Consider the following 15,671-nt stretch of genomic DNA (forward strand, 5'->3'; position numbering starts at 1 on the left):
TGAATATGCCAAAAGATTCGGGATGAGCCCGTTCGAGAAAAGAAGTCGGATGAGCTCGCTCCTTGTTATGGCGTCTTGCGTCGTTGCGCGCGTCTCACACACACCGCGACCCGACGGAGGGCATGGCTGTCTTGGCGACGGCGCACCGGGGCGGAAGATCCAGCTTCTGAGGTTGCGGGCGGCGGGTCTAGGTGACGAAACGCAGCACACTAGGGGCGTAGGCTTCGCCGCCGAGGCTGGGAGCAGCGTGTCGGGGCGACTGCGGCGCGGCAGACTAGGGCTGAGGGCCTCGGTGATGGCGGCACAGTGGATCGAGGGCGCAGGCCTCGACAATGACAGTGCAGTGGACCAACGGATCTGGGGCGAAATTCCGGTGCAACGGCATTGCAGTAGACCCGGGGAAGAGGTCTTGGGCGGCGGCGGCGGGGCGGACTTGGGGTGAAGGGTGGTGGATGCACGGTGACCTAGGGTGGAGGGCTCGATTCATGGCGGTGTGGTAGCGCAACAGGCCAGAGCCGCTCCCGACGGCGAGGATTGGCGGCGGGGATGGGAAGCGCGCGAGCAAAAGCTCATGGTGGAAGATGACCTAACAAGCGAAACATACAAATGGAGGATAATGGGCCAAAACTAACGTCGTCCTATCCCTTCAACCAAACAAGAAATGGACTGCTCCATCCCTCCAACCAAACAGCTCTCCTAGAAACCCTTCCATCCTAAAAACAAGGATGCAGTCATTCCATCCTACATTACTCTCCAACCAAACACTACCCTAACAAACAACTTGTAAGGTATAGGAATCAAGGAATGTTCTATATATAACATACAATATATAATGTCTCCACCTAAATTCTTAATTTTGGTTCGCCTTGTATCATTGATAGGCGGATCTTAGTCAAACCAAACACTATGTACTTGGTTTGCGGTGTGAATGTGTGATCGGATCACACCCAAAAAACGGGTGAACCAAACACTAAACATACTTCTAGGATTCCAATATTACCATTTTGGACTTTGGAGAAAGCAACGAAAGGAGCAGTCGAATGCCCTGCCGAGGTCATCATATGCAGGGATGATGCTTCTGAGGATGACTCTGCAAATTTTTTAACCTAGCAGTGAGTCAGTGAGCACGATAAATAAACAACGGAGCTGATTGAGCAAATTAAGTCCAATCTTGTCTGCATCGGTAGCCGGCAGAGTGCGGAGAAGATGTCTGCTTTCGTGCTCGCCGTCGCTGGCGCGGCTCTGCTTCTCGGCTTCCTCTACGTCTTCCAGAGCGGCCGGAGCAGCAGCAAGCTGCCCCCGTCGCCCCCGTCGCTGCCGCTGGTCGGTCACCTCCATCTTATCGGCCGGCTCCCGCACCGCTCCCTGCACGAGCTGCACCTCCGCTACGGCGCCGGCGGCGGGCTCCTCCTCCTGCAGCTCGGGCGGCGGCGGACCCTGGTCGTGTCCACGGCCGCCGCGGCCGCGGACCTGCTCCGGCACCACGACCTCGCCTTCTCCTCCCGCCCGCACAACGCGGCGGCGCACAAGCAGACGTACGGCTCCCGCAACATCTCCTTCTCGCCGTACGGGGAGCACTGGCGCCGGGCCAGGAAGATCGCGGTGGTCCACCTTCTCTCCCAGCGCCGCGCCGAGGCCTTCGCGCCCGTGCGGCGCGCCGAGGCGGCGGCGCTCGTGGCGCGCGCCCGGCGCGCCGCCGAGGCGGGGGAGGCCGTGGTGCTCAAGGACCTCCTGTACGGCTACACGAACGCGGTGGTCACCCGCGCGGTGGCCGGCGCCGCCGGGATGACGGCCGAGAGGCTGAGGCAGCTGCTGGCGCACAACGCGACGCTGGTGGCGGGGTTCCAGGCGGACGACGTGCTGCCGGACGCGGCGGCGAGGTTGTTCAGGCGGGTCACGGGGCTCGAGAAGAAGATCGACGACATGAACGGGAAGTGGGACAGGTTCCTGTCGGAGATAGTGGCCGAGCACGAGGAGAAGGCGAGGCGGCCGCCGGAGCAGGGTGACGGCGGCGACTTCTTGGACGTCCTGCTGCAGCTGAGGCAGGAGGACGAAGGCGCCCAGCAAGGGTTCGAGCTTTCCGACGATGGCATCAAAGCCATCGCCAAGGTGACGATCCATTGATCATTTCTTCTAATTACCGAAAACCATGCACGTCCTCCTGATCGAGATCGTCCCTTCTTGATCCGCGCGCGCGCAGGATATGATAGCCGCGGCGACGGACACAACAGCCGTGGCGCTGGAATGGGCCATGGCGGAGCTCATCCGCAACCCTCGGGTGATGGCCAAGGTTCAGGACGAGGTCGCGCGCGTCGCCGGCTACGACGCCGAGCAGCCGGCCGTCGCCGAGGCGGAGCTCAGCGGGATGGGCTACCTGAAAGCAGTGGTGAAGGAGGTGTTCCGGCTCCACCCGCCGCTGCCGCTCCTCCTCCCGCGAGAGTCCATGTCCGCCGCGGCCGTGCAGGGCGGCCGCTACGAGATCCCGGCGAGGACCGCGCTGCTGGTCAACGCGTGGGCGATCGGGCGGGACCCCGCGGCGTGGGACGCGCCGGAGGAGTTCCGGCCGGAACGGTTCCTGCCTGCCGCCGGCGGCGGCGGCCGCCGCCTCCAGGCCCAGGCGGTGGACCTGAGGGGCACCGACTACCAGCTCCTCCCGTTCGGCACGGGGCGGAGGATCTGCCCCGGCATCAACTTCGCGCTGCCCGCCCTGGAGCTCGCGCTCGCCAGCCTCCTGCGCCACTTCGACTGGGAGCTCCCCGGCGACGGCGCGCGCCCGGCGGAACTGGACATGGTGGAGGCGCCGGGGCTCTCGACGCCGCCGCGGGCTCCCCTTGTCCTCGTCCCCAAGTGGAAGGCGCTGGCTTAGGCATCATATATATAGGGAAAATATATGTAGTTTCCACTCATATATATGCATCACTACAATTAGCTTGGAGTTGTGAAGAACTTCAAAACTTTGCTTGTGTGGAAACCAATTTTCAGTGCTGTAAACCGCTTAACTTTTAAAGCTTTGTCATAGGTCCTGTTGTGTGCTTTTATCAGAGCAATGCCTATTGTTCAGACTTTTCAATCATGAATTAGAAGATGTTTAAGTTTACACCGACGTTTAATACCCAGTTATAATTATGTTGTTTTGGACAGCGAAAATAACTAATTACAAGTACAATTTGATGCCCAGAACACCGTTACATTGTGGTTGAGCCTGTTTAATCACCGAATTGTTATAGGGATAACTAGACTTGGGCTGTGCTATTTTTGGGCGGGCCACGGCACGAACGTTAGACACGACCCAAAGCACGGCACGGCACGAAATATTTTGGGCCATACCAGTACGACACGAACACGAGGGCTGTGCCATGCCTAGGGTCTCAACACGACGGGTTGTATAGCATGACCCATATTTTGGGCTGTGCTTGGACCGGCACGGCACGGAAACAACCCATCGGCCGGTACGTAGCTCGTTGTTCCACTATGACAGTTAATCTTCCTTTCTAATTAACAGCAATCATAGAAGGGAATATTATTCATTCAAGAAAACCACATAATTTTTCTACCATCAATAGTTTATATATTTTCTAATTGCAATAGTAATATTTCTGCATCGATGAATATAAATCCAATTGTAAATATCCGGAGAACCGTGCTTGAGCTGGCACGACATAAAGACATGCCAGCGTGCCATATTTGAGCTTAATAATAGATTTGTCGTGCCAGCATATCAATCGTGCCGACCATGCCTAAAAATATAGGCCCAACACAACACGAGGCGTGAGAGGGCCGGGCCGGCAGCTCTAGGGATAACTTATATTAATGCGTAATCATATGACCCGTTTGAGCACTCTCGCCCAAGCACATGCCCGATATCTCCCTCTCTTGACATGCACCTACTTCATCACAAAGTTTCAAATCCAAATATGGCCATTGAGTAACGAAAGAAGGAAATCAGCATGGAAATAGCAAACAGGTCCTTCCACTGCAAGTCTGCAAGCCATTGACCAAGAGCACCAAGATAGCTCATTACAACCCATCGTCAAGACACAATCGCTTGATCAGAAAAGCAGAGATCCCAATAAGAACATGATCAATAAAGATGTAAACTGAGCGCAGAATGCAGTAAAAATATACAAATGTCACGTCAAAAGCACCAGACGGTAGCACGCGAGCACACAACTTATTCACACGCTGGGTATATCTGTTACAAGCTAGAATGAATCAAAATACACGAGCACCAGGTCAGCAAAAAGAACTGGATTAGGCAAACATATATAATATAATGAACAAATCGAGCTGTAAGTAATCCACCATCTGCCCCCAATCCACCCATGACACGAACCGCCAAAAACACCCCAGTAACACCCATCTCGGCACCACAACTAAACTTTCTCGTTGCAATCTATCATGCGCTCTTTCGGTGCAAGCTCTACAGTGGGGTCCTCAGCACATCAGCAGGGGGTGTGTGACAGAGGCATAGATAACCCTGAGTGAATTTCTTGATGGTGACGGTGTAAAATGTACATACGGTATGTGATCTATCCCCTGACCCGAATCAAATCTTCTTTGGTAGGTTGTAAGTTTTCTTCAGGAACTTTGTAGCTGTCTCATCGCTCCGGTAGCATAGAACTCGCAGGACTGTGTTAGGCTCATTCGGGCTCCAATGTCCTGTCGTTGGAGGTAATGGTAACCTGTTCTTGGACGCTGACCGATTTGATTCAACCATCATCCGTTTGAATCGCTCAATGAGGCTTTCAGAGTCTGCTCTGAAGAGGGGCAGGACATTCTTGACCTGAGAGGAGGCCTTGTCAACTAATTCTTCTGGCAGACCATCCCCATCAGCCAAATACAGATCTCTGAGGGCCCTGAAGTCATCTTCAATTACCTGAGAGTCCTGGCGGGTGAAAGCACGCAAAGGACCACCAGCAAGAAGCACCAGCAAGAAACCATCAAAAGTTGCTTTCATCAGCGCGGTTATAGCACGGTTCCGCACTTTATTGTGCACCATACCAGATATTGTCTCAAGGACAGGGTCAAGCTCTCTCAACAGTACCTCCACCCTGTTTGTTGCGGTATCACCAACGTAAAGGGTGTCCCAGAGAACATGGCCCAAGTCATAGAATGTCACCTTATATGCAGTAGTCTCACAGATTTGCTGAATGCCTTCTTGACAGGCTGCCTGACAAAGCTCAAACTTGATGTCCAATCCATCTGTGATATCTGCCTGAGCTGACTCGACATTCCGCAAGCATGTTTTTATCTTCTTCTCTAGGTTCTCAAGCTCACCTCGGACATACTGAAGTGTGTTCAGGCGCACACATAGTTGAGGAAGGCCCAAGGGATCATTTCCATTTGCTGTTCCATTTTGAGATACACGAACCTGCAGATTTTGCGGCTTCTCCTTTTTCTTGAATAATAACTTGGAGCCAACCTCGCATCGCGTTAATGGAGGTAATTGGGGCATAAAGGAATTCCGTGTTCCTGTTCAGTGATACAAAAGCAGAAATGGGACTCATCGAAGGAATACCATTCACACAAATTATATAACCCATATTTATCTAGTACTTACCACAGCCAGATTTTGCTTTAGACACGTAAAGCTGTAGGCTTCTATCGAGTCCGCTTGTCAGATCAGGAAGAAGAGCTGGATGCATTGGTATAGGCAATTCAAAAAATGCATCCAACGTTTCACCAATAACCCGAAGCATCTCCACAGAAGAGGGAGCGAAATTCTCCCTGTTGGCGCCTGGATTCCAGGTCTGCATATAAGATATTGTTAGGTTCAGTGGCTGAGAAAGCATAAAAGCCTATATAAACAAATTTCAAGCTAGACCTAACAGAACTTCATATAATGTACTGCGGATCAAGTATCAAAATTTATTTTATTCCCAGAAGACTGTTCAGAATAACTAGTTGCACTAAGCCAATGTATTCAGTTTGCACATTGGCTGTGTGCGGTTTCAAGACCTGAAAATTAAAATCAGCAAGAATGACACTGGAATATGACTGACAAAAGTTGGTGGTATGGGCTCACTTCAGATGTTTCTAACCATTCATGAGCGGCAAATGAACAATGGACATGAAAGAAAAATAGCATCAGCAAATGGATACTGGAGATTAAAAAAAGGGTCCGCTATAACCAAGTAGGAGTATATAACAAATTGATACAGCAGCATGTTTAGCTACATGAGATATATCATATATGCAGAAAATAATATTAAAATTCAAACTACAACAGCACACAGCATCTACAATTGTATGTACTTATATCGTGAAATTAAGGTTTGATGATGAGAAGGGGTAAAACGAGCACCTCTTGCTTCAAATTCCGGTCAACCCATCCCTTGAGTCTGTCTACCCTTTCTTTTACCCACACTTTCACCAGATTAGCAATTGCATTTTCAGCTTCATATGGAGGCATTTCTCTGATCAGTGACTTGCCTCCATCATCACTATCCACAGAATCTTCTACAGCAATATTAACAAGGTCCTTCTCTAATTTGTCTGCTGATTTAAGCACTTGAACTGTATCTGGCGTCAGCTCTGTAAGCCCAGCTACGAATTGCTTCAGCTCATTTCCATAACAAGAATGAAGGGTTGCAACAGCAACACCCGAAGCAAGAGGATGCCATGTCTTCAGTATTGGACTGTACAAATTTTTCTCCTTTATAGCTAGGTCACCGATGTCCTTTGCGAGGATAGAAAGAACTGGAGTAGGGTTTCTTGATGAACGTTTTGAATCCGCTTCTTCCATTCTCTACAAAGGTCAAAGTAATGTCAAAAAACGAAGAGCTGGTACACTCTACCAAAATATCAATGTTACATGACTTAGCATCTCAGACCATCCATACTTGAGATTGAGGAAAGTGTTTTCTATTGTTCCAGGATTCTTTTAACTTTCTAGCTGTTCTGTTACCATACATGGCATGGGTTGTGAGCAAAAATCGACGAGACAAAACATGATGAAAAGATATAGGTATTTTGAGGTACAGAAACAGCACTGTTCATATATATTGAATCCATGATTGAGGACAACATTTACGACTAACAACACTTACTTGGGCAAAAGCTGTGCGGAGTGAAGACCTTATGTAGGTCTCTACCCTGCTGCGAGCTACATCGGTCTCTTCTTTCCTTCTGCGACGATATTCATGGGATATATCTTCAACAAGAACCCTAGCAGCTGACACTCCAATGGAGACAATGCCTTGCATAGACTCAATATTACTTGTATTGAAGGTCTCATGATATGCCAAAAGTCTTTTCTCAGTCCAACCCATTATTGAGCTTAATGTTGAACTTAATACTTTACAGTAATTTGGGTCTTTTGTGGTCTTGGCATCCTTAGCAACTTCAGCTAACTGATTCTCTGCAGCACAAAGCAACTCGATATCTACTTGACCAGACATAACAAAATGGTTGAACAATGCCCAAGTAAAGCAAAGGTTGTGGAGCATCTCATTGATTCCAAGAATAACCCAGGTTTTCTTCAACAGCTCCATCACTTCATCGATCTCATCAACCACAGTGCCCTCATCATTATCAAAGCAAGCTTCTACCAACATTTGGTAGAGATGCAGGTTCAGGGGGAAACCATCTGCCCAGTGGCATCCATCAGAAGTTCCATCATGAGACCTTCCAGCAAGGGACATGACAGAAGTGCGTAGGCTCTGCATTGACTCGGAGTTTTTCCCAGTTTCAAGTGGCCTATCATATGCACCACGTATAATTTGGCGCAACCGCTGTGCAGAACCATCTGATTTGTTCAGTGGAACAAGTGGGTGAAGAAGCAAACCAGCCTCAAGAAGCTTTAGATTCCTACTCCGCCATGCTTCATACTCTTGAGGATCAGGGAAATCTGATGCCTTAAACTGTTGCAGGAATTCCAGGGGCAATACCATAGATTCTGCACGTCTGCCAAGCTGTATCATGAAAAATGTAAAAGTGTATTAACAAACTTTATAGTGTAAGGTCAACCCCCACAGAGGCCCATCAAACTGATAATGTGTCCAATATTGTAACAGAAATAGTGCATAGAAATTCCGAAAATTTTTGTGAATATGTAAGTTAGCGTGCATCACTGCATCTTTTCCAAACAGGCCAGCATTGATGTTCACATATGAGTTATGAACCAAGCAAACAATGCTAATCATTAGAGTGATTACTATATCATGCCTAATTGCCTATCCAAACTTTGGAGATCATCTTCTAATCATTATACTCTAAACAACATTATTACAGTTGTACTAACAACTCTTCTGAAATCCAAGATATGAGGTGGAGTATCAACCATGATCAGATTGCACAGAACTAAATTTGTCACTACAAATTGTCTAACAAACCCCAAGCTGTCAATTCAGTAAGCTCAAGGTGTGGTTTAATATCAAGAAGCAACACCTAATAAATTCAGGAAAATGTGAAGTGGTTTCATTGTCGACTGTAATTCGAATGGTCACAAATGAATTGCAGATTTACTCCTCCAAAACAAATCAAATAAGACACCCTCACGCATCAAATTGGATGAACTATGTGCCTCCCTATTTCACATCGCCACTTTATGACGAAAACCGCAGGCCAAGATAAGAACCATGGTGCCAACAAAGGTTATTCCTAATTATAAAGTCGAGCGATTGAATTCTATATTCAATGAATTACCAAAAAAAAAGGCAATACCCACTGCAGCCGACACCAAAAATACAAGATCTACAATTAAAAAAAAATAGAGGGGGAGGACCATTTCAGCCCCTCCCTGTGAATGGCGCATATTTGGCAATGGCACTCCAATGCCCAACCAGAAATGCCAAAACCAAAAACGAAAAAAAGAGAAGAAAATGGGTGTATTTTTAGCTAAATTTGAATTTTCGGGCGACCCTCCAACAAACTCCGAGAACACCATGGCAAGCTTGACTCGCTCCAGATCTACTACCACGAACCACCAACATCAGCACCACTGATTTCCGACCGGGCAGGATCGATCGAACAAGCGTTACCCCGAGCTACATTTCCACCGGAAATCTCGTTACTCGAGCGCGAGATCCTACCTGGCTGGCGGCGATGCGGAGGAGCCCCCTGCGGATCCTGGCGTCGGCGGGCTCGGAGACGCGCATCTGCACCCGCATGAGCTCCCCGACCGTGGCGGGCCTCCGCGGGGGGCCGGCCGCCTTGCCGCCGCTCCCGGGGCTGCCGACGCCCTTGGAGGAGGCGGAGGAGCGGAGGCCCAGCGCCTTCTTCATCTTGCTGGCAGCGGCGGAGGTGAGGGAGCGCTGGAGCGAGGCGGAGGAGGCCGAGGACGCGGACGAGGCCGGGGACGCCGGGGCCGCCGCCGCCGCGGAAGACTGCGGGATGTAGGTGAGCGGCTTCCCGCCCGTGGTGCGGGAGGCCGCGACCAGCACCTCGTAGGCGGCCTCCCGGAGGTCGGCCGCCGAGAGCGGGACCCCGAGGTCCGGGAACGGCGAGGGGAGGGCCGAGGAGGAGGAGGCCGCCGCCGCCGCGGGCGGGAGGAAGCCGTTGGAGGAGGAGGAGTGGGACGAGTCCCGGCGGGACTCGCGGAACAGGCGAGCCATCGCGGCGGCGTCGGCAGTGTCGGCGTCGGCGGTCCCGCTCTCTCTCTCTCTCTCTAGTGGGGAGGGGAGAGGAGAGAGAAAGGGGAAAGGGAAGGAGAGAGACGGGGCCGCTTTTCGCCGCGGGGGAGGGATGATGAGGAGAGAGAAAGAGGGAAGGGAAACCTGCTCGTCCTCCCCCACCCCCAGCGAGGCAGCGAGGGAGGAGAGATGGAATTCGCTAGGTAAATTGCTAGAGGTACTCGCAGCCGGAATTGCTTTGCAGGGCCAGGGCTTTTCACTACCGTGTGTTTTTTTTAAGGTTTCTTTACCGTGCTTTTCTTTGGTGAACGCTGCGTGCATTCGTGGTCACTTCCATTTTATTTCTAGAACACATAGTTGTGCAGTTGGAGACATATGTTCGTTCATACACTGGCATAGATACCGAATATCTAATAATAAATCGAAAAAAAAAAACTCTAAAGTATCGCGTGGTAGATCAAAATTGGAAGTAGCTAGATATATTGAACGTGGGTACTCATATAAATATAATAATATACAGGCACCTCCAATGAAATATGAACACAAGCACGCGCACTTATTACCCATATAAAGCATCGCAAGCATACCGCTGTCTAGACTCTTGCTTTGGGGTTAAACATACTTTTAGTTAGTGAGAACTCATTTACAACATTGTTGAACATTAATGAGATCGACTAGTAAGTTTTACATTATAAATATCTTTTTCTGCATCCATATTATAGTCAAGCATAGCTTTTATTGTGATGGTCAAGTTTTTTTGCAAAATGCATTCACTCCTTGCCCAAAGCTGAAAAGGGGAGTTTTTATTAAAAAAAAGAGTGTATTGTTAACTTAAAATTGGCATATCTTTGAATTCTCTTGAAAATTAGGAAGAGGCCATTATATTTTAAAGTGGCTGTTTATGATGCTATATTTAAAAGTTTTTTCTATCTTCATAGAAAATATGGTGTGCACTATGTGTAAAGCAGAAAAAAATGGAAGAGAACACTACTCTATTAGCTAACAGGAAAAAATGGCGCCAAATAAATTACTTAGTACCGTGTTGTATTGAAGAGATTACAATAATAGGGAGAGCTATAAGATTCTATTGCAAAAAGATTTGGCAACACATCAAACAAATTCCACATTATCAAGGGGGAGTAGCATTTAGAAAAAATTTCTACCTTAATAAAAAAGTGAAGAAAATACATTTAATATAATATATACAATCATAAAACAACAATAATGGAGCACTATTAAGGTGCAAGAGTTACTTTGCAAGCAAGTCCTAGCATTATGCCTCCTGGCACTGTACTCTGAGTGCTAAAACCAGTTTGTGAGGAAAAAACAAAATGTAAATAAGCAAAGATATCTGTTATCTTTTCGCAGCTTTGGCTGGTGCCTGGTGGGTTACCTTTGCCAAGAGGGTGAGGCCAACGCTTCATGAAGCACCAACAAACAAACAGGCCATGCTAGTCTGGGGTACGCCGTGACAGTACCCACAGCCAAAACAGCATCCTCCACTATCGCCATTACTCTACGTACCGCCGCGCAGTCACCAGCTGTGTCCTGTGTGTGCCCCGGGTGATGGCGATAATTGGGTAGTCCTTGCGAGTCGCGGCTGTCCGGTCCGTGCCAGCTGTCTCGTGCACCGAGTCTACCACGCATGATTGATGCGGACTCGGCGGCTAATCGTGCTTCTCAAAATCTGCGAGAATGGGTTTGGGAAGATGATGAGCTAATCTCTTCTTAGGTGTACTCTCCATTGTCTAAAAGATCATGGAAAAAAATTAATGGACACAAGTGGCTATTATTGTCCCAACAAATAAGGAAAGTACAATCCTATTACCAAGAATGGGGTTTGTTTTAGTCTATGGTACTAGTATGGTACTAATCTCCAATCATGATCACGTAGTCGAGCTATTGCCATCAGCCCTTTCTGTTTACTCTCTTAGTTTGTCCATTTTCCCTGGTATATCTATGAGCAAAATATTCTGTGCAAACCCCCTTCTCGGTGAAAATATGAAAATTATTTTAAAAATTATAGTTACAAGTGCCTAAAAAATTTCAAACGATGCCCATCCATAGTGCATCATTAAGTGTGCTTTGTATCAAAAGTTGAGATGCAAAGTCGTTTTGAAAAAATTCATATGAAAATAACAAATTCCATATGCAAGTGCACTACGGGACAAAATTGTCTTCTAGTGCTTTATGCACTTTGAGTTTGTCGTTTTTGTTTGAATTTTTATAGATTGAGTTTGCATCTCAACTTTTGACACAAAATACATCTAATGATGCACTATGGATGTGCATCGTTTGAATTTTTTTTGAAACTTCCAGCTCTGTTTTTTCACAGGGTTTTCACGTTTCCACCGAGAAGGTGGTTTGCACTGAATATTTCCCTATATCTATGTTACCCGCCGACTTTCTTATGTCTTTGGCAGTGTATCCAATGCTGAACTAGTAATCTGGTTTTGAAATGATCTTCTCTTTTTCCACCGCCACAGGATGTCACCTAGCATGTGCGCGGTGTGGTGTAGTGAATTCTCTCCGTTCTGTGGGAATTAACCCCATGACAACTAACTACCGCTAACCGGGAAACAAGCTCATTTTTAGATGGCTAAACACGACGAAAGTATTTTGAAACTGTTCACGGAGGCGAACACAGCAATACCATTTGTTTTTATGTTCTTTTTTTTTGAAAAAAAAAGATAGACCATTTCAAAAAAAGACAATCATCTGGAAACAACCGTCGTGTCCTTTCTAGGCATTGGCTGTACGCCTGTACGTGTTTGAAACATTCTGGACTTGTGTGCAGAAACTGGAGTGTTGGCTGCTGGACGCTGGTGCCTGGTATAGATGAGCATACGGGCGGCCCGGTCCGACACGACCCGAGCCCGGCTTCGGCCCGGCACGAATGGGCCCGGCATGACTGGGCACGACGGGCCGTCGTGCCGGGCCTAAACAGGCTTCGTGCCCAGGGATCGGCCCAAGGCACGTCCCGTGGGCCGATTTTCGTGCCGGGCTGGCCCGTCAAGCACGGGACCAGACGCCGGGCCGGGCGGCCCAAAAGCCCGTCACCAAAAAACATCTCAACAGATTTCAAAAAAATTCCAGATCTCAAATCTAGACATGAATTATTCACATTTCATATGTATTCAAAGCACAAAGTCAAACACCCCCAAATCCAAAAGGCCAAAACCCCCCAAACCCACCAAGACAAACAGAGATAAGTTCAAATTATTGGGAAGAGCTGTTTGTGCAATGCTGCCTCATTAAAAACCTTTCTAGGTAAAACTCACCCTTGTGAGAAACCCTAGAAAGGAAAAAAGAGTGCAGCCAGCTCAAGTTAAGTTCAAAAGCCTTAAGCAAACAGTAGTCTTTAAACTCAGCAATTCTTTTATTAGATGCATTCAAATAACTAATTGCAGTTCTAAAGATCTCTATATAAGGTTTCAGCCTTTTCAAACCAGACTTCACAATGAGATTAATAACATGGCAAGCACACCTCTGATGCACAACATAGTAGGTTTTCTTAGATGGATTATCAGGATCAGTATCAACACCCAAGTAACCAAAAAAGATTGGAGCCAAAATTTGCATAGCATTATTATTAGAAGAAGCATTATCTAAGGAAACAGCAAAGATCTTATCAGTCATTCCGAATGCCTCAACCACATCAGAGATACGTCCAGCAATGTTTGTACCAGTATGAGCCTCTTCAATCAATCTAAAACCAATCACATGTTTCTTAAGTTGCCAATCAGAATTGATAAAATGAGCTACAACAGTGATGTAATCCTCCTTTGCATTACCAGACCAGATATCAGAGGTCAAACAAATAGAATTGACACCAGGAAAGACAATATGTTTTAAGTTATTAATAGTGTCAATGAAAAGCTTCTCCAGATCTCTACTAGTTGAAAACCTAGACATTCTAACATGTCTAGGGTTATGAGCACGTTGAATGTAATCATCCCAAGCATCATTATCAGCAACAGATAAAGGCAGATCAAGCCTAGCAATCAATTTGCATAATTCAACCCTAGCAACATCAGGTTTGTATTCCCAGTTCCTATATGATCCATCAGGGTTCATAGCAAGCCTAGTTTGAACCATTTTAGCATGATCAGCTTTCTTTTTACATGCATTTTGATGCCTAAGCAGATGACCAGTGCCAGCAGCAGATTTAGCAGACAATCTATGGCGACAAAACTTGCAAACAGCAGCAATACGCACGCGTTTATCATCCAAGATTTCATCAAAATTATCCCAGACAGGAGATCGACGCTTAGATCCACAGGACTGAGACTCACTTACCGGCGGCACAGGGGCCGCGGCAGCCTCAGTGACGTTGCCAAGCCCGAGGAAGGCAGCAGCATCAGCGCCACCCGCGTCGTCGACGTCGTCGGGCACGTGACCATAGTCAACCAGATCTTCGTTGATGGTTGCAGGGTACACGGCCTCGTCGATGTCGTCCATGGCCACCGGCCCCCGCGGCTCGTCAGATCCCCGCTCCCGGCCCCGTTCCTCACGGCGAATGCAGCATCAGCTACTGTAAAGAAGAGCTAGCTAGGGTTAGGGTTAGGGTTAAACAGCTAGGGTTAGAGAGAGGGGTTGAGGTCTTGAGGAGGATGTACTTGCCTGCAAAGCCGGAGCCCGGCGCCGGAGAGATGGAAGAAGACAAGCTCGACGGAGGACGGCGGCGAGGATGACGACGACGCGGTGGACAGAGATGAGCAAACGGGCGAGGACGAGGTGAGGGAGAAGGATAGAGGGGGGAGGACGAGGTGGCGACGCGGCGGTGAAGGACGAGGCGGCGAGGCGAAGTCCAACGCGGCGACGCCCGACGGGCGACCGCTGAGTCGCTGCGGCGGCGAAGGGGATGGCAGGCGGGGGCGAGGGCGGGTCGGGAATGGATGGAGATTAGGGTTAGGGATGGGGAAGGGGCGCCGGCGGGGTCATATAAGGCTGGGGCCTGGGGGCGTCGTTTTGGGCCGGCGCGGGGAGCCTGGCTGCCTGGGCCGCGGCCGCTCGCTCGCTCCCGACCGTTGGCAGGCGCGGGGGAGGCCGGGAGGGGCAGGCCGACCGTTGGAGTGGCCGGGCCGGACCGGGCCGAGGTCGTTTTGGCGGGCCGTGCCGTGCCGCCCGGCAGGCCGAACTGGCGGCCCAAGCACGGCCTGGTGCACGGGCCGTGCTTGGCCCGGGCCCGGTGACTTCGGGCCCGTGCCGTGCTTGGGTCGTGCCGGGTCGTCCGTGCTCGGGCCGGGCTAACGGGCCTCGGGCCGTAAGCTCATCTATAGTGCCTGGTGGAGAAGCGAGGCCGATGATTCGGTGAAGGCCAGGCACGAGGATGTTTACTCGGCCGGCGGGGGCACACAGCTGGGATCACATGCCCAGCTCTCAAGGTCAGACCGTGATGCAGAGTATTCTGCATGTGCGATTGGGCCGGAATGTCCCTCTGGCGGGAAGAGGAACAACGCGTCGCTAAGCAATTAGTAGTCGTAGAAGAAGCTCGTAATAGATCAATTAGCAGGAGACATGCAAATTGGTGATTGGGAGAGGCGTCGCTTTTTTCACAGGTCGCGATGCCAGGCAGCCGGCTTCTCGCAGTAGATACTCCATTCGTTCCAAAATATAAATCGTTTTAATTTTTTTAGATTTATATATTTTACTACATATTTAAACATATGTTATATTGATGCTTAGCAAACACTATAAATCTAAAAAATCAAAACGACCTACATTTTAGAATCAAAGAGAGTACTATATATATATCTATATAGCTACACACATGTATATATCACATGTGTTTGTGAGTGTGTTGTGTTGTGTTGGGTTGGGTTGGGTTGAGCTGTCAGCCATTAAGAAAAAGAGGAGAGGAAAATCAGTCGAGGAGACATGTATAGCATCCGTCAGCCAACCCGGCACCGAGGGTCCGGGCCCACATGTCGGGAGGGCAGGGGAGAGTAGGTGCCTTCTGGCTTGGCGGCGGCGGGTAAGCGCGTCCTCGGTGTATTTTGGGAGGATAGATACAGTAGAGCACAGCGGTGCACACATTCGGTCAAGGAAGGCACCAGGCGAAGGCACTGACTAGGTCGGGTATCCTTCTGGAACCAC

General features: G+C 49.0%; 2 protein-coding genes across 2 annotated transcripts; one reads left to right on the plus strand and one right to left on the minus strand.

Annotated features, from left to right (window-relative positions):
• The first annotated feature begins 1,206 nt into the window (after positions 1–1,206).
• LOC120677257 (cytochrome P450 71A1-like) lies at positions 1,207–3,007 on the plus strand. The gene is made up of 2 exons (XM_039958404.1): positions 1,207–2,109; positions 2,201–3,007. The coding sequence occupies exons 1-2, from the start codon at positions 1,207–1,209 to the stop codon at positions 2,864–2,866; spliced, it is 1,569 nt and encodes a 522-aa protein (XP_039814338.1). The 3' UTR covers positions 2,867–3,007.
• Positions 3,008–4,064: 1,057 nt separating this feature from the next.
• On the minus strand, positions 4,065–9,727 carry LOC120677247 (protein unc-13 homolog). Its single transcript, XM_039958395.1, has 5 exons — positions 9,033–9,727; positions 7,050–7,913; positions 6,305–6,748; positions 5,561–5,750; positions 4,065–5,472 (listed from the first exon to the last, which is right to left on the minus strand). The coding sequence occupies exons 1-5, from the start codon at positions 9,552–9,554 to the stop codon at positions 4,547–4,549; spliced, it is 2,946 nt and encodes a 981-aa protein (XP_039814329.1). The 5' UTR covers positions 9,555–9,727; the 3' UTR covers positions 4,065–4,546.
• Between the last annotated feature and the right edge of the window lie 5,944 nt (positions 9,728–15,671).

The sequence above is a fragment of the Panicum virgatum genome, chromosome 2K, assembly GCF_016808335.1.
Source record: "Panicum virgatum strain AP13 chromosome 2K, P.virgatum_v5, whole genome shotgun sequence".
Taxonomy (NCBI): Eukaryota; Viridiplantae; Streptophyta; class Magnoliopsida; order Poales; family Poaceae; genus Panicum; species Panicum virgatum.